Genomic DNA, 24,930 nt, shown 5'->3' with positions numbered 1-24,930 from the left:
GAAAATGTTTCCTGGTGTCCTTCTTTAAGGTGTCTTCTAATTGGGCAAGATGGTTTAAGAATGTGCAGTGTGACAGGCACGGTGGCACACACCTATAATCCCACAACTCAGAAGTCTGAGGCAGGAAGATTGCAAGTTTGAGGCCAGCCTCAGCAACTTAGCAAGACCCTAAGCAACTTACTTAGCATGACTCTATCTAAAAACTATAAAATGAAAAAAAGGGCTGGGGATGTGGTTCCATGATAAAGCTCCCTTGGGTTCAGTCCCCAGTGCCAAAACAAAAACAAAATAAACAAACCAAAAAACAAAAAAAAAAGAATGTGCAGTGTGAGCATGTCTAGGAACCATACAGGTATGGCTGGCTTAGAAAACCACTTTCCTTTATTCTTATGAATTAAGCATATGTACTTTGTAAAGCAAATACAACATTCTTTTTTTAAATTTTTTTTTAGTTGTAGTTGGACACAATATCTTTATTTTTATGTGGTACTGAGGATCGAACCCAGTGCCTCACATGTGCACAGCAGGCGCTCTACCACTGAGCTACAGCCCCAGCCCCAACATTCTTAATTCTATCTTGACAAACATCTGTGTAAAGTTTTTTTTCTTTACTTTTCATAATTTTGATATTAAAGATAATAAACTTAGAAGAACAACTAGAGCAATTTAGAGATGAGCTTGAAAATAAAAATGAAGAAGTTCAGCAACTACATATGCAATTGGAAATACAGAAAAAGGAATCCACTACCCGTCTACAGAAACTTGAACAAGAAAATAAATTATTCAAGGTAACTATTTTAGAAAATTTTTTTTCTATAAAGAGATAATAAGTTTTGCTCCTATGTAGTTATAATAAACATTTACTAAGTCCAGATCTAAATAATACTCACTCGAAGAACACTAGCAAGCAAATAGATTTGCATGGAACTTATTTTCTGTTCATAATTAAATTTTTGAGATCTTTTATGAAAATATTTCAAGAATTATTGATCTACATTATGTCTAATTTTTTTACTTGTACATTGTAGGAAATGTATTTTTATAAGACTTAATTGAAACAATGTTGTGAAAAATGCCATGTCATGAATACATCCAACTATGATGGTTATTTTTGTCACTAGGATGAAATGGAGAAATTGAGATTTGCCATGAAGGATCCTGAGGCTATCTCTACTCATGACCAACATATGCTATTTAGGAAATTTGCTCAAATAATACAGGAAAAAGAGGTAGAAATTGATCGATTAAATGAGCAAATTAGAGACTTTCATCAACAAATTAGACTTACAACAGATAACAAGGTATACTCATTTAAAATTGGTTATTATCTGAAATCTAATATAGTTAAATAGAGTAATTAGCTTTGGATGCCATCTGTTATAGACTTAATTCAGTATTTTATCCTTTCCAATAAAATGTACTAATGTTGACATTTTCCTAATAGAGAATCAAATACTAAAAGCATAAGCCACTTATGTTTAATAGAACTTCCAGAATGATGTTCTAAATAAGGTCTTTGTTTGATGTGATAAGGGAGGTGTTGGTCTATATTGTTGGTCTATTATTGTAACATAATGTGTCTGACAAGCATACAGCTTTTGTGCCTGATCATCTTTAAGTTTTTACCCTAAAATAAAACAAAATTTTAAAATATGAATACATACTTTTCTGTGTTTCCCTTTTTCATTAACTAATAGGATTTTGAAGAAAAAAATGAACTGATAAGGGATCTTGAAGCCCAAATAGAATGTCTGAAGAGTGATCAAGAATGTTTGAAGAAAAATAGAGAAGAAGAAACAGACAAGCTCAATGAAGTGATTGAAAAACTTCAGGAGGAATTGTCATATATTGAACAGAATATGTTGGTGGATACCAGTTCCCCCTCAGAACAAGAGGACAGCTTGAAACATCAGTTAGAAAAGGTTATAGCTGAAAAGCTGGCTTTGGAACAGCAAGTAGAAATCACTAATGAAGAAATGGCCTTCACAAAAAATGTACTTAAAGAAACCAATTTTAAAATGGATCAGCTAACACAAGAATTAGTCAACTTGAAGAGAGAACATGACCCTAAGGAAAAAATCCAAAGTATACCAGATGAAAGTGTTAGCATGACTATAGATGATATCAGCAAAGACCAACCCGAACTGGAAGTAATCCATATTGAAGATGTTCTTAAACCCCCTGAGAACAAGATGTATCTCAGATCTTTTGAAGAAAGCACCAAAGTTTCCAGAAATTTGGAAACGAAACTGCTACAGCTTGAGAGCTCTGTTAGCGCAAAGGACTTAGAACTTATCCAGTGTTATAAACAAATAGAAGACATAAAAGAACAAGGCCAATCTGAAACAGAAATGCTTCAGAAGAAGATCGTAAACCTACAGAAAGTACTTGAGGAGAAAGTAGCTGCTGCACTTGTAAGTCAAGTCCAACTTGAGGCAGTTCAGGAATATGTGAAATTCTATCAAGAAAAAGGAGTAGCTTCATCAGAACTTGAAAAGGGAAATATGCAGAATTTAAATCAAATAACAGAAAACAAGATGGAGTCAGATATGTCTGCATTAACCTTGAGAATATCAGACTTAGAAAGACAAGTGATTGAAATGCATACTACTTTGATTTCAAAAAAAGAACAAGTAGAAACTGCAGAGAAAAATGCTTTGGAAAAAGAAAAGAAGCAGATAGAATTGCAGAAGTTATTGGAGGACAGTAAGAAAAAACTTGAAGGAAAAGAAAGGAAAAGAAGCCCTCACGGAGATTTTGTTCTCAAGGTTAGTTTTATATTTGAGTTTTTCACATAAAATACTCTAAGAAACTCTTTTTTTTTCCTTTGCTTATTAAGCTGATTGGTAATTTACTAAGTCAAACAGTTCTGCTGACACCTACCAATTTATACATAATGGGATTTTATTAAAAAAATCATACTGTTCTTAAAGAACTTTAGACAAACTAAAGAATTTGTTTGAGCAAAAAGTGCTACATGCATTGTGCAACACTCAGAACCAGAAGAGATTCAAACAGTTTCACTGTGCAACAGTAGGTGGTATTTAGAGGCAGAACTCACACATAAAATTCAGAAATTGCTTGATTGGTCATGGCTAGACCTTGTTTGGATGTGATTTGATTGGTTGATTGCCTATGATTGGCTGAAACATAGTTGCCTACTATCATTGGCTGAGACTTAGTAGTTGATTATACTCTGTTCATTTGATTTCCTACCAAGTTACATTGCAGACAAGTAACATTTCTTACACAGAAACTCAAGGTATAGAGACCAGATTAAATTTAACACTATAGGGTCATTTTATTATCACTAGAATAATGGGCCCAAATTATATTTTGTGATCTTCAAACATCTTTATTCAATCAGGGTTGTCATTAATTAGAATAGTTCAAATAAATATGGAAACATTAAATTTAGCAAATGTCCTCTAGAATTTCTGTGGATATTTTCCCCCTTAATGTACCTCTACTAAGTATGTTATGTCATCATCTCTTTTAAGTACCATAGTGCACCCCATAATCATCACCACCACAATAATGTATATTCATGAGTATTCTATACATTCTAATCTTGCACCGAAGACAGTTTATTAATAGATGATTTTTAATTAATACCAGCACAATTTTTTTTTTTGGTTGGGGGAGAGCTTCATAAAATGGTCATACCAAAATTTTGCAAAAACAATTTTGGCATAAAATCTGTGAAAGTTATGTAGGTGAGATACAATTATAAAAATATCAAAATATATTCATATTGAATTAATATGAGTAACAAGTTATTAGCTTGGCAAATTTTATGCCTCATAATAGATTTTATTCTTCTTAGGAAAAATTTGTAACTGACCTAAGTCTACTTACAAGATCAGAAATTGCAGTTATTTCTTAGTGTATGACAGACATGACAAAGACTTTTTTCCTTCAAGTTCCCTCACTTAATAAACTTACAATTTCAAGTACCAGAAGTTCAGTCTTACCTACCCCAGAAGATTAATTGATACATTGGGATTTTATGTCTACTTAATTTATATTGGCAAAGGATAATAATTTCATTCACTATACTTCTTCTTCCTAGCTCATTGGAATTGCATATTACTGTAGGTAATAATTATTAAAATATTAATATAACTTTTTAGGTATAACTTATAATAATTATCTTTGAGCTCATATCTTTTGAGGAAAGTAATATAAATATGAAACTTTTGAGTGGCACAAAGAATACTTTTATCAATAATTTATAAATGTTATATATATATATATATATATATATATATATATATATATATATATATATATATATTAATGGCATGATTTGTCTTTCATTCCCAGAAAATCTTTCTTATTTCCTTAAGAATACAAAACGATAGTTCTTAAAATGTTTCACTATTTGTTGAAAAAGCATTTATCACTAAAACCCCTAGGCAGTCAGTCTTGGAAAAGCTTCATTAGAATGTGTAAATGCTTTGAACTTAGCTTTTTTTTTAAATGGTGTATTTCTTATGTTTTCTACTGTTATCCAGACAACTACTGAGTTAATAAATGCCAGTGGAGAAAGTGGATTTTTTGAAGAACTTGAGGCTCTTAGAATCGAGTTGGTGGCTACCAAAGAAGAACTTGCCACTTTCAAAGAAAGGACAGAAAAACTTCAAAAAGAGCTTTTGGTAAGACAAGTAACATAACTCCTAATTCATTCATTTCTACCCATCTTAATTCCCTTTCAAAATGTCCTATAGAAACAAGTCCAGAGCCATAACTTAAACTAAATTTACAAGTCTTTTTGAAAAATTCCATTGTTATAAATCTATTCACCATCTCCTTGCTTGTTTTGCTAGGAATCTTTATATTAGAAGAATGCTTTTAATCTCTAGTCTTTTAGTAAAGGAAGCGAAAAACTGCTGTTAAAGAGAACTTAAATCCCTTGAGAAACAAAAGTAAAGGCTAATAAAATTATTTCAATTTTGTAGTAACCTGTGACCATACATACATGTGAAAGTATATATGTATTACAGTTTCCAAAGTGTTTTTCCTATTATTCTGAGGCAAGTGAACATATAAATGAAATTATACTCTTTCCCTCTCCACTGTAAGTTCTTCATTTGATGTGCAAGATTTTCAACTTAATTTATCTGTGTTTCAGGTAAAAGAGACAAATATGGCATCTCTTCAGAGAGATTTAAGCCAAGTTAAGAATCAACTTGATGAGGAAAAAAAGAAATTATCCCACTTCTTAATAAAAGAGGATAAGTCTGAAGTACCAACAAACAGAAACATCTGCTTAGAGCCACTTCCTATTGAAGTAGGTAAAAACACTGCATCCCAAACGGACCAAATACTCAAGGTCAACATGAGCAACCAGACTCCACAAATTCTTGTTAAAAATGCAGGAATTCAAATTGATATACAGACTAGCTGTTCCTCAGAAAAAGTCTCTGAAATAATTAGGCAAGTTACTGAAAGAATTGAACACATACAAGAACTTCATGCCGCTGAAATTTTGGATATGGAATCCAGACATATTTCAGAAACTGAAACTTTAAAGAGGGAACATTATGTTGCTGTTGAGTTACTGACAGAGGAGTGTGGTACATTGAAGGCAGTGATACAGTGTCTGAGACCTAAAGAGGTATTTATTTTGTTGTTGTCATGTGGGGGGAGTTTTCACTGTTGTCAACAATCTGTTTTTAAGCAAAAATTTTAAAAGAAATTTGGGAAATATCTCTTCTTTATACTGTTAGAATTTAAATTTCCTCATTGTATTAGATAATAGAGTTCTTATGTAAATTTGCAACTTGTTATGGTTCCTTAAATAATAACTATCTCTTCTTACTATGGTAAAATCCATAAGGAAAAAAAATTATAGACTTGTTATAAATCATAGATAGTTTCATTTCAAGTATGCTTAGATTGAGTTTTTTTCTTTTTCTTTCCTTTTTTTTTTCTTTTTACAGCATTATAACAGCAAAATAGTTCCTTGGGTTCTGTTTTTATTAAAACAAAAATATTTATGTATGTTGTTTCTTTTTTCTAATTAGGGATCCTTGATACCTGAATTAACGTATTCTAATGCTTACCAAACTAGAGAAATATATTCCAGTGGTAAGTTATATAAAATTCTGGAATGTTTATAGTATTTGATTAAAACGTGTTATTTTTGTTTGGAGAGGGTATGTTTTTTTATTTTTGTTTGTTTGTTTGTTTAACAACAAATGATTGTTTTCTTTATTTTAGATTCTGGATCAGACTGGAGTCAGGGAGTTTATCTTACACAAAATCAGGGATTTGACACAGCATCAGAAGGACGAGAAGAAGGTGAAAATTTAACAGAATCATTTCCAAAGAAAATAAAGGTATATATTTTAATAAACTTAGCCTGTATAATTTCTATGTTGAACATTGTAGTTTATTTAAAGTTATATACTGGATCTCTGAAAAAACTTGTATAGCAAGAAAGATTGAAGGAAGGGAGAGAGAGAGGGAGAAAATATGCTGCCCTCCACACCCTCCTTTCTTCCAGGATTAGTGAGTGACCAGATCTTTTTGTCAATTCTCTGTTAACTAGATATTGAGGAAAAAGGATGTTGGAAGTAGCATCCCTGGTTGCTCAAACAAAGTCTAGTACAGTCTACCCATCAAATAGAAGCAAAGAGTAGCACTCACCTCATGCTTCAAATGAAAACAGGCTAAAATAAATGACTTAAAAGAAAAAAAAAATCCATGAGAATCTATTTCATTTTATTCCCATATTCCACAGATAATAAAATACAATATATTAAATAATTATGTTATGAAGATTTAAAAAATTAATTTTTATTATTGGTGTTTTTGTTTGCCAAAATTATAAAAGCAGTCTCAAGGAATGGAAGTTTTTCTCACAGTATTTCTTTTGGTCAAATCAGTGGCTAATCATTAAATCTGGGAAGAGTACATTAGCTAAACTGAAGGAACTTAAGAGATGAAAGCTATGGAAATCATAGACCATCTATTGCAATTGACTTAGCTCTCCACAGGAAGAAGGCATTTAGTAAAGGTGCCTGGAGTTTCTTTTCTGCAGTTGCTTTTCTAAATCTATTTTGCTTAATAATGCTATATTGCTTAATATTTATTTTCCTTTGTAGCTCTCATTTTTTCAGTATTTGGAGGAGTTGTCATAACTTTGGCTTTTGGATTTTGGTTTCTAGGGATTACTGAGAGCTGTTCATAATGAGGGCATGCAGGTGCTTTCTCTTACTGAGTCACCATGTGGTGATGGAGAAGATCATTCTACTCAACAGGTTTCAGAATTTTGGCTAGAAGAGAGAAGAGCTTACCTTAAGATCATCTCATCTCTTAAGGACTTAATTACCAAAATACAAGTGCAAAGGGAATCTGAGGTACCCAAAGAATATTATATTCTATGTAGCATTGTTATTTTTAATGACAATAATGAACTTTGTAAATTAAATTCTTTTTTATATGAATTTTCACATAAATTATTGTATGTATTTTTGAGTCTGAAAATACATACGTTCTTTTAAATACCTATTTTGGTTAGTGGAATGTTTTAAAAACATGCTTATTTGAAACCTAACTTTTGTTATTTGTACTCTGCTAGGTTTATGATAATTCTCAATCTCATGAGAGCCTCCTGGACTGGCGAGGGGAATTTCTACTTTCTCTCCAACATGTTTTCTTAAAGGAGCGCAATGTTTTGCTAGCTGCATTTCAGACTGAACTGACAGCTCTAGGTACTAAAGATGCAGTTGGATTATTAAAGTGTTTAGAACAGCGAATACAAGAACAGGTATCAAAACAAAATTTTATTTTAAAGAATACTATTTTTAATAGTAATAAGAAAATCAGTTGCTGATTTGTTTTAGAGTCTTAATTTAAGTATGAAGATTAGCATTTTTAACAGGGGCCACTAGGAGTATTAAGGAGAAGAACATTACCTTTTGTCTTATATTAGAAAGTAAGAAAAACTTAAAATTAATGAGATAGTCCTCAAACGTGGAAAGTTAAAAAGAGCAGTAAAACCTAAAGAAAAGAGAAGGAATAAGATACAGTCACTTCTCATTATTTGCAGTAGTTATATTTTATAAACCTACAAGGAGTCATTGCTCCTGTGGGAAATACAGGAATAGATTACTGCAAGCCTCAATCACAATATTTTCATCAACCAGTCAATACATGATCTTATTTTCTGTGTGGTTGTGTTTAAAGAAATCTTATATGGGGAGGGGAAAAGAGATGTATCTCAGTGGTAGAATGCTTGCCTAGCATACTCTTGGCCCTGGGCTCAGTACTCAGTGCCATTAAAAAAAGAAAAAAAAATACTTTCTGTGTTGTATATTATTCATTAATGTTTAACACGGCAAAGACAATCATACAGAAGCTTATCTAACACAATTTTCTCCTTAAAGCACGTCACAGATTTCTTGCACTTAGGAACACCAAGCCCTTCACTTGTGGGCCATTTAAAACCATGAAATCACAAATAAAAAGCACAATATGGAAAAACAAGTTACTAAACAGGACATTTGTGTACAATATGAGAGCTAAAATACAAAGGTAGAGTATGCCCTTGTTTAACTCAGCCAGGAACATGTGCATGAGGAAATTTAAATTTTTTACTACTCTAACTATGTCTGACAAAGCAATACAAGTATTGATTTGAGGGTTACAAAAACTTTTTATCAAGTAGACAAATCTGAAAACACAGGATCCATTAATAATGAGGATTAACTATAATAAAGTATAACCAGTACAATATAGAGGATAAAACATTAAAAATTGGTTCCTTGAAAATGGTAATAAGAAAATCTTTTCTCGAGAATTCATTATGATTTTTAAATGTTATAAATGAAGATGAGATCATAATTAAACATGCAACAAATAAAATAACAAAATATTATAAATTATTTTATTTATAAAAATAAAAAAATTGAGGTGAAATTTTTAAAAAATCACTTATCAAAATTCATGCAGGAAGAAATAAAATACCTGAAAAGACCTACAACAGAATCAAATCAGTAGTTAAAAATCTTCTCACAGGGCTGGGGTTGCAACTCAGTGTACATTGATGGATTAGATCCTTAGCACCACATATAAATAAATTAATTAATTGAAGGTTTTTGGGCTGGGGATGTGGCTCAAGCGGTAGCGCGCTCGCCTGGCATGTGTGTGGCCCGGGTTCGATCCTCAGCACCACATACAAACAAAGATGTTGTGTCCGCCAAGAATTAAAAAATAAATATTAAAAATTCTTTCTCTCTCTCTCTCTCTATCCCCCCTCTCTCACTCTCTCTTTAAAAAAAAAGTTAAAGGTTTTGTGTCCATCTACAACTAAAACAAAATTTTTTTAAATCTTCTCACAATACTTAGTACCCAGGACTTGTTTTTTTTAAAATATATTATCCATTAAAAAGAATTAGGAATCCTTTTGAATCTGGTGATTCCAAGAATAGAGTAGGAAGACAATAAGGTAAACCTGGAATCCCTCATTTTGCCAGCATGTAAAGAATTATTCAAAGAAATAAGGGAATATGACAGAAGGTCACAGAAGCCTGTTGAAGGTTCCCTCACTGGCCAAAGTTAGAAAATTAAAAGATCAAACAAAATGAAAGTGACAGATTTTAAAGTTAAGAGTAAAATAAGAATTCATGAGCTCATATAGATGGATATATATTATTACAGTTGAATGCCAGCTATTAAATGTAGAAGGAACAAAAGAATTATAAGATCATACTTTATTCAACAATATAGTAACGATCAATTCAGCAATAATCAACAGTGGATGCTAAAACTAATGTGAAAAAGTTGATAAGAAAAGTAAAATTCCTAAAGGAGCATTTTTAACTACAAAAGGAAAAACAGTAACTTTACACTGGAGAAACCTTGCAAACCCCACCCAAATGATCAGAATCAATATTACCAGTAATGAGGAAAGAAAGACATCGAGTACTTCCTAATACGAAGGAATTAATTTGTTGTACTTCTATGAAATGCATAATCAGAATCCACTTGGGGAAATATGAGACCACAACCAACTGAGGCCACCATGCATCTATTAGACTGGGCACAATAAAAAATAGTGACTCCCCCAAGTGCTGGTAAAGAGGGAGAGAAACTGCATGTCACATACATTGCTGGTAAGCAGTGTAAAGTAGGACTGCTACTCTGGAAACTAAATCTGGCAGTGTCTTGTAAAGGTAAACGTACATCTGTTACACAGCCTAGCAGTCACACTTGTAGATATTTAATCAACAGAAATGAAAACTTGTGTCTATTTATGAACCTATTTATGAATGTTCACAGTAATTTTCTTTGTAATAATCAAATACTTGAAACAACCCAGATGTCTTCCAGTAAGTGAATGGATGGAGAAACTGTGATATATTCATACAATGAAATACTATTCACCAATTAAAAAAGGAACAATCAATACCCTAAACTTCCTGTGTGTTATGTAACTTCTAAAAATGACAAAATTATAGTGATAGAGAACATATCAGTAGTTGCCAGAGGTTAGGATTAGGGAGAGAGGGTAGGACTACAGAGTAGTCTCCGTGGTGATTGAAATAATTTGTACCCTTATTGTGGTACATATATATGAACCTGTTCAAGTGATGAAATTTCATAGTACTGTATGCCAAGAGAAAAAATGAGTACATGTAAACAAATGAAATTTTATTAAAACCTATAGTTTAAATAGAATTTTATCCATGTCAGTTTCTTAGTTTTGATAATGTGCTATGATTTTATAAGCTATTATTGGGGAAAGCTGGCTGAACCCCTCAAGTAGTTTGACTTACATTAGTCCAAAAAAGTTTTTTAAATTAATGGACATGTAACAAAATAACCTGTCTGTACTCTTTAAAAACTTTAAGATCACAAAAGACAAAGGAATGAATCACTTTTTTTTCTTAAAGAACTTTTGGCAAAATTTGAATAAACTCTCTATACCAGATAATATTATGATAAGTTAATTACTCTTTTGATCATTGTACTGCAGTTATGTAAAAGAATGCTCTTATTTTTAGGAAATACACTACAGTATTTAGAGGTAAAGAAGCATCTATCTGCAAGAAATCTTCCCACATTTTAGACAAGAAAAATAATGAAATTTTTAAAAGAAAAAAACTTTAGCATGTGTGGTTCATTTATTCTTCAGACTTCTGGTTGTTAATTTTATTATCTTTACAACTCTCTTCACTTGATTTTTTCTTTTCCTTTGTTACAAAAAGGGTATTGAATATCAAGCAGCTATGGAATATCTCCAAAAAATAGACAGAAGAAGCTTATTATCTGAAATTGAAGTACTATGTGCTCAAATTAATGACAAGAAAATGACCTTGAAAAGAGAACAAGAAAATGATAAACCAAACCTAGGTATGTTACAAAACAGACTCATATAATTACACAAATGGGTGAAAATATTTCACTTTACATTATTATTACTCAGTTAAAACATTTCCTTTTAGTGGTATTGATTTCTCATTTTCATAACATTAATTATATTGATTACTGTAGTGGCTAGAGGATTGTCAAATTGGTTTTAAACAACTGTATCTAATTTTAAATACAGTAGCCTTACCTTGACCAAGTTAAACAAATTAATTTCATGGTCTCTTTTTGTTTGTTTGTTTTAATTAGTTATACATGACAGTAGAATTCATTTATGCACTTTGATATATCATGCATAGATGGGATATAATTTCTCATTTTTCTGAGTATACATGTTGAAGAATCATATTGGTCATGTAGTCACATATATACATACAGTAATGATATCTGTTTCATTCTACTATCTTTCCTATCCCCAAATTTCCTCCCCTCTTCTCCCATCACTTCCCTCTACCTAATCTAAGGTAACCCTATTCTTTCCTACTAATCCCCACCTTATTGTGAATTAGCATTCACAAATTAGAGAAAACATTTGGCCTTTAGTTTTATGGGATTGGCTTATTTTGCTTACCATGATATTCTCCTACTCCAACCATTTTCTGGCAAATGCCATAATTTCACTCTTCTTTAAAGCTCTGAGTAATATTCCATTGAGTATATATACCACATTTTCTTTATCCATTCATCTGTTGATTGACACCTAGGTTGGTTCCATAGATAAGCTATTGTGAATTGAGCTGCTATAAACATTGATACAGCTGCACCACTATAGTGTGCTGATTTTAAGTCCTTTGGGTATATAAACCAAGGAATGGGGTAGCTGGGTCAAAGGGTGGTTCCATTCCCAGTTTTCTGAGGAATCTCCATACTGCTTTCTATAGTGGTTGCACCAATTTGCAGTCCCTCCAGCAATGTATGAGTGTATGCCTTTTCCACCACATCCTCGCCAACATTTGTTGTTGCCTGTATTCTTGATGATTGATTGCCATTCTGACAGGAGTAAGATGAAATCTTAGAGTAGTTTTGATTTGCATTTCTCTAATTGCTAGAGATGTTGAACTCTCTTAAAGCTGTACATTAAGAAAGGTGTTTTACATACTAGAGGATAACTACCTAAAGGAAAAGGAAATCCATAATGAAAGTAGCCATTTCTTTTTTAATCCCTCTTTTTAAAAATTTAACTATAACAACATACAGAAAAGTGAACAATTCAACTCTTCAGTATGACATTATTTTTTAAATTTTTTTTAATATTTATTTTTTAGTTGTAGTTGGACTTAATACCTTTTTTTAAATTTATTTATTTTTATGTGGTGCTGAGGATTGAACCCAGGGCCTCGCACATGCTAGGCGAGCACTCTACTGCTGAGCCACAACTCCAGCCCCAGTATAACATTATTATATGAATGTCTGTGGAGGAGACATTGCTCGTGTTAAGAAGTAGAACATTGCCCACATCCTAAAGCCGCCCCCTCTTTAGTAACTTAGAGGTTATCCTGATTTTTCTTTAGTTTTATTACTAATTTATATATTCCAAAATCATATATGTTAGTTTTTCTATTTTTGAACTTTATCTGTATATTTTATGTCTTGCTTCTGTCACCTTCCTGAATTATCCCAACTTACTGCATTTATCTATAGTTCATTTTCGTTACCATATAGAATTCTCTTGTTTGGATATTCTACAACTTATATAATATTTCATTCTGTGGTTGATTAGATTTGGATTGTTTCTGCTTTTTAGCTATTAGAGTCAATGCTGTTGTGGACACTGTTGCAAAGTGTTTCTAATGCAGTTGTGCTTATGTCTTTCTAGGAGTGAAATTGCTGGGTCATAGGATTCATATCTTTAAATTTATTAGAGAACACCAAACTATTTTAAAGAGTAGTTTTGTTAGGGGCTGCGGTTGTGGCTCACAGGTAGAGTGCTCACCTAGCACATTGGAGGCCCTGGGTTTGATCCTCAGCACCACATAAAAATAAATAAAATAAAGATATTGTGCCCAACTACAACTAAAAAATATTTTTTTAAAAAGTAGTTTTGTCAATTTGTGCATGCACTAGCAGTATGTGAGAGTTATGTTATATACAACTTTGCCAACTTTCCAATCCGTTTGGTGTGCAGTACATAATTGTAGTTTTAATTGATTTTAATTATTCAGGTGGCTTAGTGCTTTTTCATATGATTATCAACTACTTGGATTATTGTTTTTGTGATACGCTTGCTTGGATCTTTTCCCCACTTTCTGATAAAAGTCTATTTAATTTAACTATAAATGGAAATCGTTATTAAATTATTATCGTATCTATTGAGGACACATGCATCTTTAGTAACTGTTTCATGTAGTGATGATAGAAACACCTGTGCTTTCGCAGACTTTAAAATCACAACACAAGCTCAAAATTTGTCATTGAAAAGCTGAATCATGTTAAAATTCTTCAGAGAAAACAGGTATAATAAGTTAAATTAAACATATCCCTGTAGACAAAGGCTTAATTGAAAAGTTTTAAAGGTAATTAATATTGTTTATATAGAATGCTATTGAAGTCTTATCTCTGTAGATTCATGTTTATATGTGTAAATTATTAACCTCTACCCCTAAGAAATAGTTTTAAAAGCTAAATTAACATGATTATCATCTAAAGTCAATGTTATGTCCTTCTTGTAATATCATTCTTACTAATTGTAATGTCTATTGATGAACTTTGCTAGAATTTTAAGTAAAAACTTTTCTTATTAAATATGTAGTGTTACATATTTATGGTGGGATAGAAAAACAAGAGAGTAAAAATCACATCTTGAGTCACATAAATCCTAAAATAATGACTATTTAACACCCAAGTAAATATGTCTACAGACCTTTTCAATGTCCATATGTACATAAGTATATTTTTTGTCATAAAAACAGGATCCTGATGCATATTTTGTAACCTGTTCTTATTTAACATGTATAAGATTTTAGTTCGGGGATTGAACTCAACCACTGAGCCCTCTTTTATATTTTATGTAAAGACAGAGTCTCACTGAGTTGCTTAGCACCTCACCATTCCTGAGGCTGGCTTTGAACTCATGATCCTCCTGCGCCACTAGGATTACAGGCTTGCACCACACACCTGGCCGAGATTTAAATTCTTGAGTTTGTTTTCATTGTAACAAATGTGTATTATGGAGGTTTTGGTTCATTTTTATTGAAAAAAACAAGATCTCAACTGGAGTTTGGACTTCCATTTCTGGAACAATTATAAAAGTAAAGTTCCTAAGGACTGTCTGCAAAGAGAGGCTGAACAAAAGAAGCAACCATTATAGTCATAGATACATGAATGACTCCTACAAGTACTATGTGCGATTTTCAAAAGTTCTTGGAGGGCTGGGGTTGTGGCTAACTGTGTGAGGCACTGGGTTCAATCCCCAGTACCACATAAAAATAAATAAATAAAAGTATTGTGTCCATCTACAACTAAAATTAATAAATAAAGAAATTGTTTTTTTTTATATATTTTAGTTTTAGGTGGACACAATATCTTTGTTTTTACATTTACGTGGTGCTGAGGATAAAACCCAGTGCCTCATGCATGCTAGGCAAGCACTCTACCACTGAGCCACAACCCCAGCCCCTGTTGTTAAACTTTTATTATTTTCATAAATACTTCTGAAATCTTGGCCACTACCACTATGAGGAAAACATGCATAAAGTTTATTTGTATTAAACTTTGGGGACTGTAATCCTTTCATGATTGCTTTGCAGTTATCTCCTATGCTACAAATCAGTTCTTATCAATAAAATATTTATAAACCAAATAGGAGTTACTAGGTTAAATTATAAATATTGATCATTTTTTCTTTAGAACTTTTGGAATATACTGTGCAGCAGAAGCAGTCTCAAATTCTGGAGATGCAAGTGGAGCTCAGCAATATGAAAGACAAAGCAAGTGAACTTCAAGAACACCTGAGTTCAGAAAAAATGGTAGTTGCTGAACTAAAAAATGAACTTGTGCAAACGGAATCGGAACTTGAAACAACACTCAAGGCACAGCATAAGCATCTAAAGGAATTAGAAGCATTCAGGTATACCACACTTCCTTATTATAAACGTGTATTAGTGAAGGAATTGGAGTAAATTTGTCATAAATATTACGCAGATATTATAAAAATAAAATACATGTTGTTTAAGTAGCATGTGATTTTGTTATTCATAGGAAAAAATTACAGTAGAGGGTGAAAATCCCCAATTTTTCCAAATTATAAGTTTAAGATTGTTTTGGCCCAATCTGTATTGTGGCCCTCAGTTCTATTTGAGACTTGTATAAGATATACTTGTGATCTTTATTTTACCTGCAGCCAATATGAACTTAACCTTTATGATCTCAATATGTTTCAGAATTTAGTTAGCTAAAATACACAGTATTTGAAGATATAACGCTTATGAAAAGGATATATTTGTTGGTGTAAATACTAAGGTATTTCGTTTGTAAAAATGCATGACAATTCCCATGTTCAGTAAAAGACAAGGGAAATGTTTTGTTAATATTCTTTTCTAGAAACAGATTGGATAATTGTTACATTGGTAAATAATGGTAGTTGTACTACTAGGAACAGGTAATTTGAAATAAACCACAGTTAATCCTTAATCTCTAAATAGTTTATATTTTTTCTATTAGGTAGTTTATAATATGCCTCAGCCCTTTAGTGAAAATGTTGCCTGTTTATCTCAATATATAGAATAGTTTTATGAAAGTTCATTTATTCATTTTATTTAGATTGGAAGTAAAAGACAAGACCGATGAACTACGTTTGCTTAATGATACACTAGCAAGTGAACAGAAAAAATCAAGAGAGCTCCAGTGGGCCTTAGAGAAGGAAAAAGCCAAATTGGGACGCAATGAAGAGAGAGATAAAGAACAACTTGAGGTATTCTCTTTGCCCTTCTATTTTTGGAAACTCTAAACTCTTGAGATTTTTCTCTGTCTAAAATGTCAACCTTGGGCTGGGGATGTGGCTCAAGCAGTAGCGCGCTCGCCTGGCATGCGTGCAGCCCGGGTTCGATCCTCAGCACCACATACCAACAAAGATGTTGTTCTGATGACTCCAGGTCCTCCTGAATATTTAGGCTGTCCTTCATTGTTTGTACTCCTTTTCTTCCTTGCTTTTTTATGCTCATGATACTTCTTGTTCTGTTTGACTGCTGAGTTACTGTTTTTTTTTTTAATTTTTTTTTTAAAGAGAGAGTGAGAGAGGAGAGGAGAGAGAGAGAGAGAGAATTTTTTAATATTTATTTTTTAGTTCTCGGCAGACACAACACCTTTGTTGGTATGTGGTGCTGAGGATCGAACCCGGGCCGCACGCATGCCAGGCGAGCGCGCCACCGCTTGAGCCACATCCCCAGCCCTGAGTTACTGTTTACTCTTATAAATTTATTTGATGCTTGGGAGGAGAGGTATTAGAAGGGAAGGGAAGAAGTCACTAAAGAGAGTGAGTGTAGGCAGGTAGAATTCAAGAAAGGGGGAATAAGAAAATTGAAAAGAAATGAAAAGACAAAAGAAAAAAGTGAAAAGAAAGAAAGAAAAAATGAAAAAATAAAAATTTAAAACCAAAAAAAATTATAATGATAATAAACAAATGGAAATTAAAGTTTAAAAAATAATAGTAATAATAATAAAATAAAAAGAATTTTAAAAATTGAAACCATTAATAAGAAAGTTGAAGAGCAACAACAACATCAACAACAAAAAGTGAAAATAAAATTAAAAAAAAATACCAATAATAATCATTTAAATAATAATAATAATAATAATAATATTAAATGCAGTCATAGAGCTCAATTAACTTCTCTTCCAGTAGGTGGGAACTGGGCCAGGCTTCTCTTCTTGATGGGTGGAAACCAATCACTGTTCCTCAGCTCTTCTTCCCAGACTGTGCGGGTCTCCAATCCTGAGTGCCTAGGGCCTTCTCTTGTGGTTCCTCAAGCCAGGCCCCGCTCACCTGTGAAGCTCACCACAATACTGGCTACACGCGGGGTCTGCTGCTCCTGGGAGCCCTGTTTCCATGGATGCCTGGGCACACCCTTTCTGTTTGCCTCCCTCAGACCCTAAGTTTGTAGGGCTTGGGGCTGAGGACCCCCAGCGAATTTGTTTGCCCTCAGGTAGCAACTCCCCTGGTAGCTGGTGCAAGGGACCTGTTGTCAGCAGAGGGATACCCTGGGTCTGACTATCCTGCTCAGTTGGCTTTTACCTCTGTGAGTTCAGGTGGGCCGACTAGTTATTTCAGCGGAATCATTAGTGCCGAGTCACTAGAAGCAGGCAAACCAGAACTAGAATGCAGCCCAATCTGGGCTCGGTGTGTTCTGAGAGGGGCAGACTGTTTGCCCAGGATCCCCTTCAGCTCAACAGTGCCTAGTGGTCCTGAGTGAACAGTATTTTGACAGTTTACTTCTCCCTATGCTCGCGCAGCTGAAGGGGTTAGATACTTGATCTCTCTGCGTCCGCCGCCATGTTGGATCACTTAGATTTTAAATTGTCACTCATCTTATCAGCTGTTCCATTTAACTCGGCAGCTCACTCGCATGGTGAAGAGTCTGCTCTATGGTGCTCCGTGGGAGGTGGCGGTGGCGGCGCAGTGGCGGCTCAGCTGTGGCCTTCGGGACACCCGGGGAGGGGGTGCAGGCTGGGGGAGGGGAGGCAGCGCCTCGGGGCCGCACGGGCCACATACCGGACACGCAGGAGTGCGGGCGGGGTGGGGGAAAGAAATTGAGATCTAGATTTAGGGACTGAGCGTGGGAGGAGAGACAGCTGGGGAGAAGCAAAGCGGAAAGGCGGAGAGGAGAAGGAGAAGGGGCTGAGGGAGCCGGGCAGCTCGGGCTGCAGCCTTACTGCTCGCGCTGAAGTCATGGTGGACTCACTCCACCTTGGCTGGAGTCGTGGCGGATTCACTCCACCTAGGCCCCTTTCTTGACACGGTGCTGGGTCTTTATTGACAGATCTCCTTTAATGATCTTTACCTCATCTTTTCAGACGCGGCGGCGCGGAGCACGGAGCGGCTTACTCACTTCCTGCCGCCATCTTCCCCTCTCAACATCTGAATGACTTCTTAATAATGACTTTATGTTCTTCCCTTCTTTAAATGTAGAAAACTTATGGTAAATACTTGAGGGCAGAAAGTTTTCGAAAAGCTCTCATTTATCAGAAGAAATACCTGCTGCAATTATTGGGCGAATTCCAAGAATGTGAGGATGCCACCATAACGCTGCTTGCCCGGATGGGGGGTCAGCCAGCCTTCACCAATCTGGAGTTCATCAGCCGCCCAAATGGCTTATCCAGATTTCGTTCAGCTGTCAGAGTGTCCATTGCAATTTCACGGTAAAGTTTTTGAAAGAAAAATGATTTTATTCAGAGACCCTCTAAAGGGATATTTGTCCTGTAATTCTAGCTACTCAGAAGGCTAAGGCAGGAGCATTGCAAGTTTGAGGCCAGTCTCAGCAACCTATTGAGACACTATGTCAAAATAAAAAGCAAAAGAGGTTGGGGATATGGCTCAGTGGTAGAGCAGTTCTGGATTTAATCTCCAGTACCATAGGGAGGGAAAAAAAAAGTTTGTATAGTATTTCTTTGCCATCCCTAAAATATAAATTTCTCTCTGGGTTTTCATCCTTTTAGCAAGGATTCTTTATTCTGTTCTGTGTAAATATACCCTTTGGAAAGGGCCTGCTTAGGTACATGCAGCTGGTGACTCAAGCTGGCATATCCAGTCCAATTGTCATTTTTTAATTTGAATAGACCCATGAACTAGCTTATACATACATAGACATAAGAGAGGTCATAAAAAGGAAAAGTTTTTTTTTGAAAAATCACACCTCAGGCCGGCATACATCTGTCTTCCTTTCCTACTAAAATAATCTGTTTTTTACCCAACTCTGGAAAGCCCTGTTCTACCTCTGCATTCAAGTCCAAGGTTGGCCTTCAGGGATTCTGCTAGTGCTTTTGTCACTCTTTTCCTAGTAGTTACAAGCTAGGAACTTTGGCATTCATTCCATATGTGGTTGAAACTACCTTGTAGTCATGAACCACTACTGTCCTCTTAACTAGTAGATAAGATAATCAGGGGCTGGGGCTGAGGCTCAGTGGTAGGGCGCTTGGCTAGCATGTGTGAGGCACTGGGTTTGATCCCCAGCACCACATAAAAATAAAGGTTTGTGTCCATCTACAACTAAAAAAATAAAATAAATTTTAAAAAGATCACTCAGACACTTAGGCTTCTCCATGTGTACCCTCCTTTTTATTTCTCTGAAACTCAGCAGAGTCCCAAAGGAATTTTGTTTCTTAAAGTAGTTCTTGCCAGGTCACATTTGATGCTTCTTCAAAGGATTTTGCTCTTTTTTTTTCTTCTGAAAAATATGAGTTTTGCTTTTGTTTCTGTGTTTTTAAACTGGAAACTTGAGTTTCCTTAGTTCCAAATGTCAGTTCACAAATGAAAAAAATGGGACAAGGAGGGGTTATAAACCCAGTAGGGACAATTAGCCTGGTCTCTCTATTGCACCCATGCTGGCTCTCTAAAAACAGCTCAAGTCTGGCCTGTTTGTCTTCCACTGTGCCTGCCTCTTCTTCTTATTGTAGTCTCACACTCCAGTTTCTCCTTTCCCACTTCTCATTCCCAACGTCACCTTGTGTCTGGCAAACAAAGGGTAAGCACTGGCAGATACATTGATGAAAAAGATGTAATACCTGCCTAAAATCCAAAGACAGCTCACTTTCTGTTGGGGAAGGGCCATATACACAGAACTTAGGAGACACTCATGTGAAGTCTCAGGAGTTAGACAAGTCATTTTGATTAGAGGAATTTGGGGAGACTTATATTTTGACTCTCTTAAATTTGAGTCTTTAAACAGACTGGTCCCACAGTGTGCTCTCACCTTCAGAATTATGATCCTGACAGAGCCCTGGCACTCCAGAAAGCTCTCTAAGCCAAGATGGGCCATGCAGCAAACCTAATGCAGCTATATGATGACATTAATACCCCCATTCATTTAAAGCCAGCATTGTTTTTTGTTCCTGGTCACATGGCCTCACCCATCCTCCAGCTTTCCCAGCTCCCTCTAATGGGTCCTTTTATTCTTTTTTCCTCTCATCTACCTTTCATCCACTGTTCTGTTTCCTGCAGCTACTTTCTTTCTGTGTATTTTTTGCCCTCCATCTCTTCCTGTCTCATTAATCCGTAAAGCTAGAACCTGATTCTGGCAACACCAAAGACCTCTGCTTCCCCTTGAAAATGAGGTGAGGGGAGCTTACAACTGTGTTCTTCTGTTCCAGTTAATTTTGCCATCAACCCAAGCGCATGTACATAGTTTTGGATTAGGAAATTGTGATTATGTTGAAATCTGATCTGTGTTCATATTTAAATGATTTTTGTAGATGGTATATTTTATGATCTTTATAGATATGCTGTGATGTCTTATCTTGGAATCTTTTTTTTAGAATGAAAATTTTGGTTCAACGGTGGCAGCAAGTCACAGGTTCTGGTTCCACCAATGTTAACAGGGATGGCTTTGAACTGAATCCAGGTAAAGTCAAAATAGCATTTTTCTACATTTACAGCCCTCTAAAATTATTGAAAATGTAATATCTTCCAAATAGCAAATTCTGGAGCCAGTGTTTTCCAAAGATAAAGGACCTTATTACTAACAAGGCTAGGGACTTCATTGTTTTAAAGAGAATAAGAATTGCTAATTTTTGTGGGCGCTGGTCTACACTAAGCCCTGCTTTTTTCATATATTCTGCCAATTTGATGTAATCACAATTACTATTATTCTCACTTTACAGATGAAAAATTGAGCACTGGAAAACACATGGTATTTGTCCCAGATTACCCAGTAGTGCTGCCCTGTAGGGACACTTAAGGCTCTGGGTTCAAGAGAGAATAGCTATTAGTCATGTAAAACGGTTATGGTTTGAAGTTTTCATGATCTAATAACACTCGAATCATTTGAGTTTACTACTACATTGTATAAAAATAAGAACAGTTAAAATTCCTTCTCTCTACACCTAGAATGAAGTAGAAAGAACATTAGGGCTTGAACATTTGGGATATAAGGATGAGGTCAAAAGCGGGAGAGCACAGAGTACAGAGAAAAGGGAAATTTCCATGAAAGTATTTTGAAATATAAATGCTTGCACTGAGAAATTTTTATCTGTGTCATACCAAAAATTAGCAAATCTTGATTGCATTTTTTTTCCTATAAAAGGAGAGTGGAGTCATAAAGGATCTGGTTACATTAGTCTAATTTTTCTTATCCACATTATCTTTTCCCCCAAATGATAACACATTCAGAAACCCTAAGATTGAGGTCTTTTAGAAATAAAATACTCCAATTCAGTAGTTTTTCTTTGAAGCATAGTTCAGATATCAGAAATACTCAATTTCAATAACAATATTGAAAGCTTAAGTTTTATCTGTACTGTTCTCTTCTTTAGCAAGAATAATTGAAAATTATTATTATAAGTAAGACAGCATGGTATAATACACTATATACACATGGTATAATACTGTTTTGTAGAAATGTTCAAGGGCTTGGTTTTTAGTTTTTGGTGTGTTTTGCTTTGTTTCTTAACATCTTGCATTACATTAAGGTGCTGAAAAGACTGACCCATTTTATCATTCTTCTGATGAACTAGAGCTAGATGGAGAACCAAGACATACAACATACCACTCAAGATCAGATCTGGATTCTCCTAGGTGCCTTTTACCGTTTCAAAATAGGTAAGAATTAAATGTATTAATATTTAACAGAGAAAGATGGACACTGATAGGACTTTGGCAGATGGACATCTTTAGTTGTAATTTGTTTAACCTATAGCCCAGAATCAAAGCTAGGTTTTAAATTTGTAAATGGTTTCTAAGGTTAACGGAAACAGAGCTGATCAAATGTTGCTTACTATATGCCATAGTTAGACATTGGAAAAAGTGTTGATTAAAATTGATAAGTCCCTGGCCGTTAGAGAAAATGTTAGTCTGCATGACAGATGCATTTTTACATATCCAACATTTACTGACAAACTGACAGGGTTTATACTTGGCATTTTCATGAAGCCCTAGCTTCTTTGAATTTATTGAAGACCAATTTCTTTCCCATCCCAAACTTAGAAGCATTGGGGATATAGATCATATAATATGTACGTGGCCTGCCTTTCGGGGGTGGGGGAGGAGGCAGGTGTGTAATGTGATTGCATTGTTTCTGGGTAATTTGGTATATGTACATTGCTTTTAATCCTTAGGTCTCCAGGCACCCTAGCTGATTTAAATCCTGGTTCCACAGCGTGCTCTCACCTTCAGAATTATGATCCTGATAGAGCCCTGGCAGATTATATCACTCGGCTAGAGGCACTACAAAGAAGACTTGGAACTGTACAGACAGGTGCTTAAGTTTAACCACTTATTGGTAGTGCCATAGTGCTAGACCCACAGCTCTCCTCATTTTGAAACTCCTTAACCCTCATTGTTTAGAATAAAATCTACTTCACTTACCAAGTTAGGTAAAGCTTAAACTGTGTAACCAGCAGCGCAACTAACTTTAGAGTATTCAAGACATGATTTATCACCTCAAATCCTGCCCACCCCAAAATAATTCCCCTACTACCTCTTCATTCAGTAGATTGCTCATAGAAAATACATGATTGAAGACTAATGTGGGAAGGTGCTCTGAGGTAATGCATGGTAGAAAGTGGTGAGGCATACAGATACTGGTGAGGAAGAGGATTGATCACTTAGTACAACCATTATCCCTACTACTGCCTGGTGCTTTTAAGAGTGATCAAAAAAAAATCCTAACAATGATCTTTTACTTTTGTTTCCTCAAAAACATACCTGAAGTGTCATACTTGATAACAGAAGTGGATTTTCTATTCATTATGAGAAAACATCTTTACCCTGTCTTCCTTTAGTTCACTTCTGATCCAGAGATTTTGAATCATTTTAGTTTGAATTGTATTCAGTCTACTTTTACAGGTTTTTTTTTTAACTTTTATTAATGATTCTCTTTTCCTACTAGTCCCACAAACTGTGGACTAATATCAGATTGAGTTAGTAGTTATCTCTTCATTCATTCATTCAAAAAATTCATGTGTTTAACACAAGTAACTTGTAGTACTAGGAAACTCTCATTATTATAGTTGAAGTCTGTTTGTTGGTTAAAGGTTTGTTTTGTTTTAAGCGTCCAAATTTCACAAGACCCAGAATCTGAAGACCAAAATATTTTTTAGGATATACTAAAAATATATAGAACTTCAACCTTTAGAACACTTTATATTAGCATGAGTCTTGATTCCTTGCTTTAGAACCACTCTTGATGACTTATAAGTATAGTCAAAATCTCTTTAAAAATCAGTTGAACTATAAATAAGACATTTAAGGAACAAAGGGCATTTTTTCTGATGGAGAGTTAAGAGTAATTTTTTTGTTATCTATATCAGCTAATTTATATAGAACAATCTAATTTAAAATCATGCAAAATGTCTTGTTTTTCTCTTACAGGTTCAACTACTACATTTCATAGTGGTATGAGAAGATAATACTTTAAAAACATCAAAAGTTGAAGTGATTTTAAACAAATTCTCTTTTGTAAATCGAAGATTCTTTTGTGCTTTTATATTGTGAATATTTAATGGGACCAAAACAAACACAGCTTATGATTGTATCAGATCTCTTGCACATGAAAACAAACTGGAATTTGTACATACAAGCATTGTGTATGTATTCATGCACAATAATCACTAAATTACATGTATATTTGCAGAATGTTAATTTAAATGATTAAATTATAAACCTTGTGTGTTTATCAAATGGGTGAAAAGATTAAACTTTTGCCGATATGATACTGCTGAATGTGTAGCTTGTGGTGTCCTGCACTTTTCATTTAAGGCTACTGAAATTACATGTTTCTGCCTAATATATTTGCTACTGGTGATGAAGACAGAAGATATCACTTGTAGACACCTATTTTTGTATAATGGTAGAAGTTTTGAATTTTATGGGGTATTTTGTCAAAGCACTGAAAATAAAAATGACTTCACCATTTTCACCACACTGTATTTGAAACTTCTTCATTTTTAACTGAGCCATATAGTTCCTGGTGCATATCCTCATAAATTACTTATCTTAAATACGCAAGACCTTAGGATTCAAACAGAAAGTTGTCCTCATATAATTGTATATTAGGGTTTTCTATGAAGGTTTTCCCTCTGCCTTTCCATCAACTTATATCTAAGGATAATATTTCTTAAAAGCCATATTTATTCAATTACATTTGGTTTTACATGTATCTAACGGTATGTCTTTACAATCTATGGCCCACTATGACACAAAAATCATTTAGCTCAAATAATCTAAATTTATTAATTAGATTTCAGCAGAATGAAACCGAATTCCTGCTGTCCAACACAATTCAGAGTGGGAAGCTGTCACAGATGATGTTTCTTTATCTAGAGTGTTCCAATAACATGGCAACTCACTAAAACAGGAATTGAATTTGTTGCTGATGTCTGGAGAATTTTGATGTCCTATGATTT

General features: G+C 34.4%; 1 protein-coding gene across 1 annotated transcript; it reads left to right on the top strand.

Annotated features, from left to right (window-relative positions):
- Positions 1 to 1,127: 1,127 nt before the first annotated feature.
- Positions 1,128 to 24,214, top strand: LOC308635272 (A-kinase anchor protein 9-like; the record flags this gene model as incomplete). Its single annotated transcript, XM_081269633.1, has 16 exons — positions 1,128 to 1,301; positions 1,698 to 2,768; positions 4,518 to 4,658; positions 5,135 to 5,620; positions 6,030 to 6,093; positions 6,226 to 6,344; positions 7,176 to 7,367; positions 7,589 to 7,777; positions 11,220 to 11,364; positions 15,226 to 15,445; positions 16,138 to 16,288; positions 18,503 to 18,732; positions 20,845 to 20,930; positions 21,997 to 22,126; positions 22,642 to 22,781; positions 23,897 to 24,214. 16 exons carry the CDS (start codon positions 1,128 to 1,130, stop codon positions 23,932 to 23,934), a joined length of 3,576 nt encoding a protein of 1,191 aa, XP_081125759.1. The 3' UTR covers positions 23,935 to 24,214.
- Positions 24,215 to 24,930: the final 716 nt, after the last annotated feature.

The sequence above is a fragment of the Spermophilus citellus genome (genome assembly GCF_964194105.1).
Source record: "Spermophilus citellus genome assembly, chromosome: 16".
NCBI classification, from domain to species: domain Eukaryota; kingdom Metazoa; phylum Chordata; class Mammalia; order Rodentia; family Sciuridae; genus Spermophilus; species Spermophilus citellus.
The sequence above is the reverse complement of the archived record's forward strand: the minus strand, read 5'-3'. Positions and strand labels throughout refer to the sequence as shown.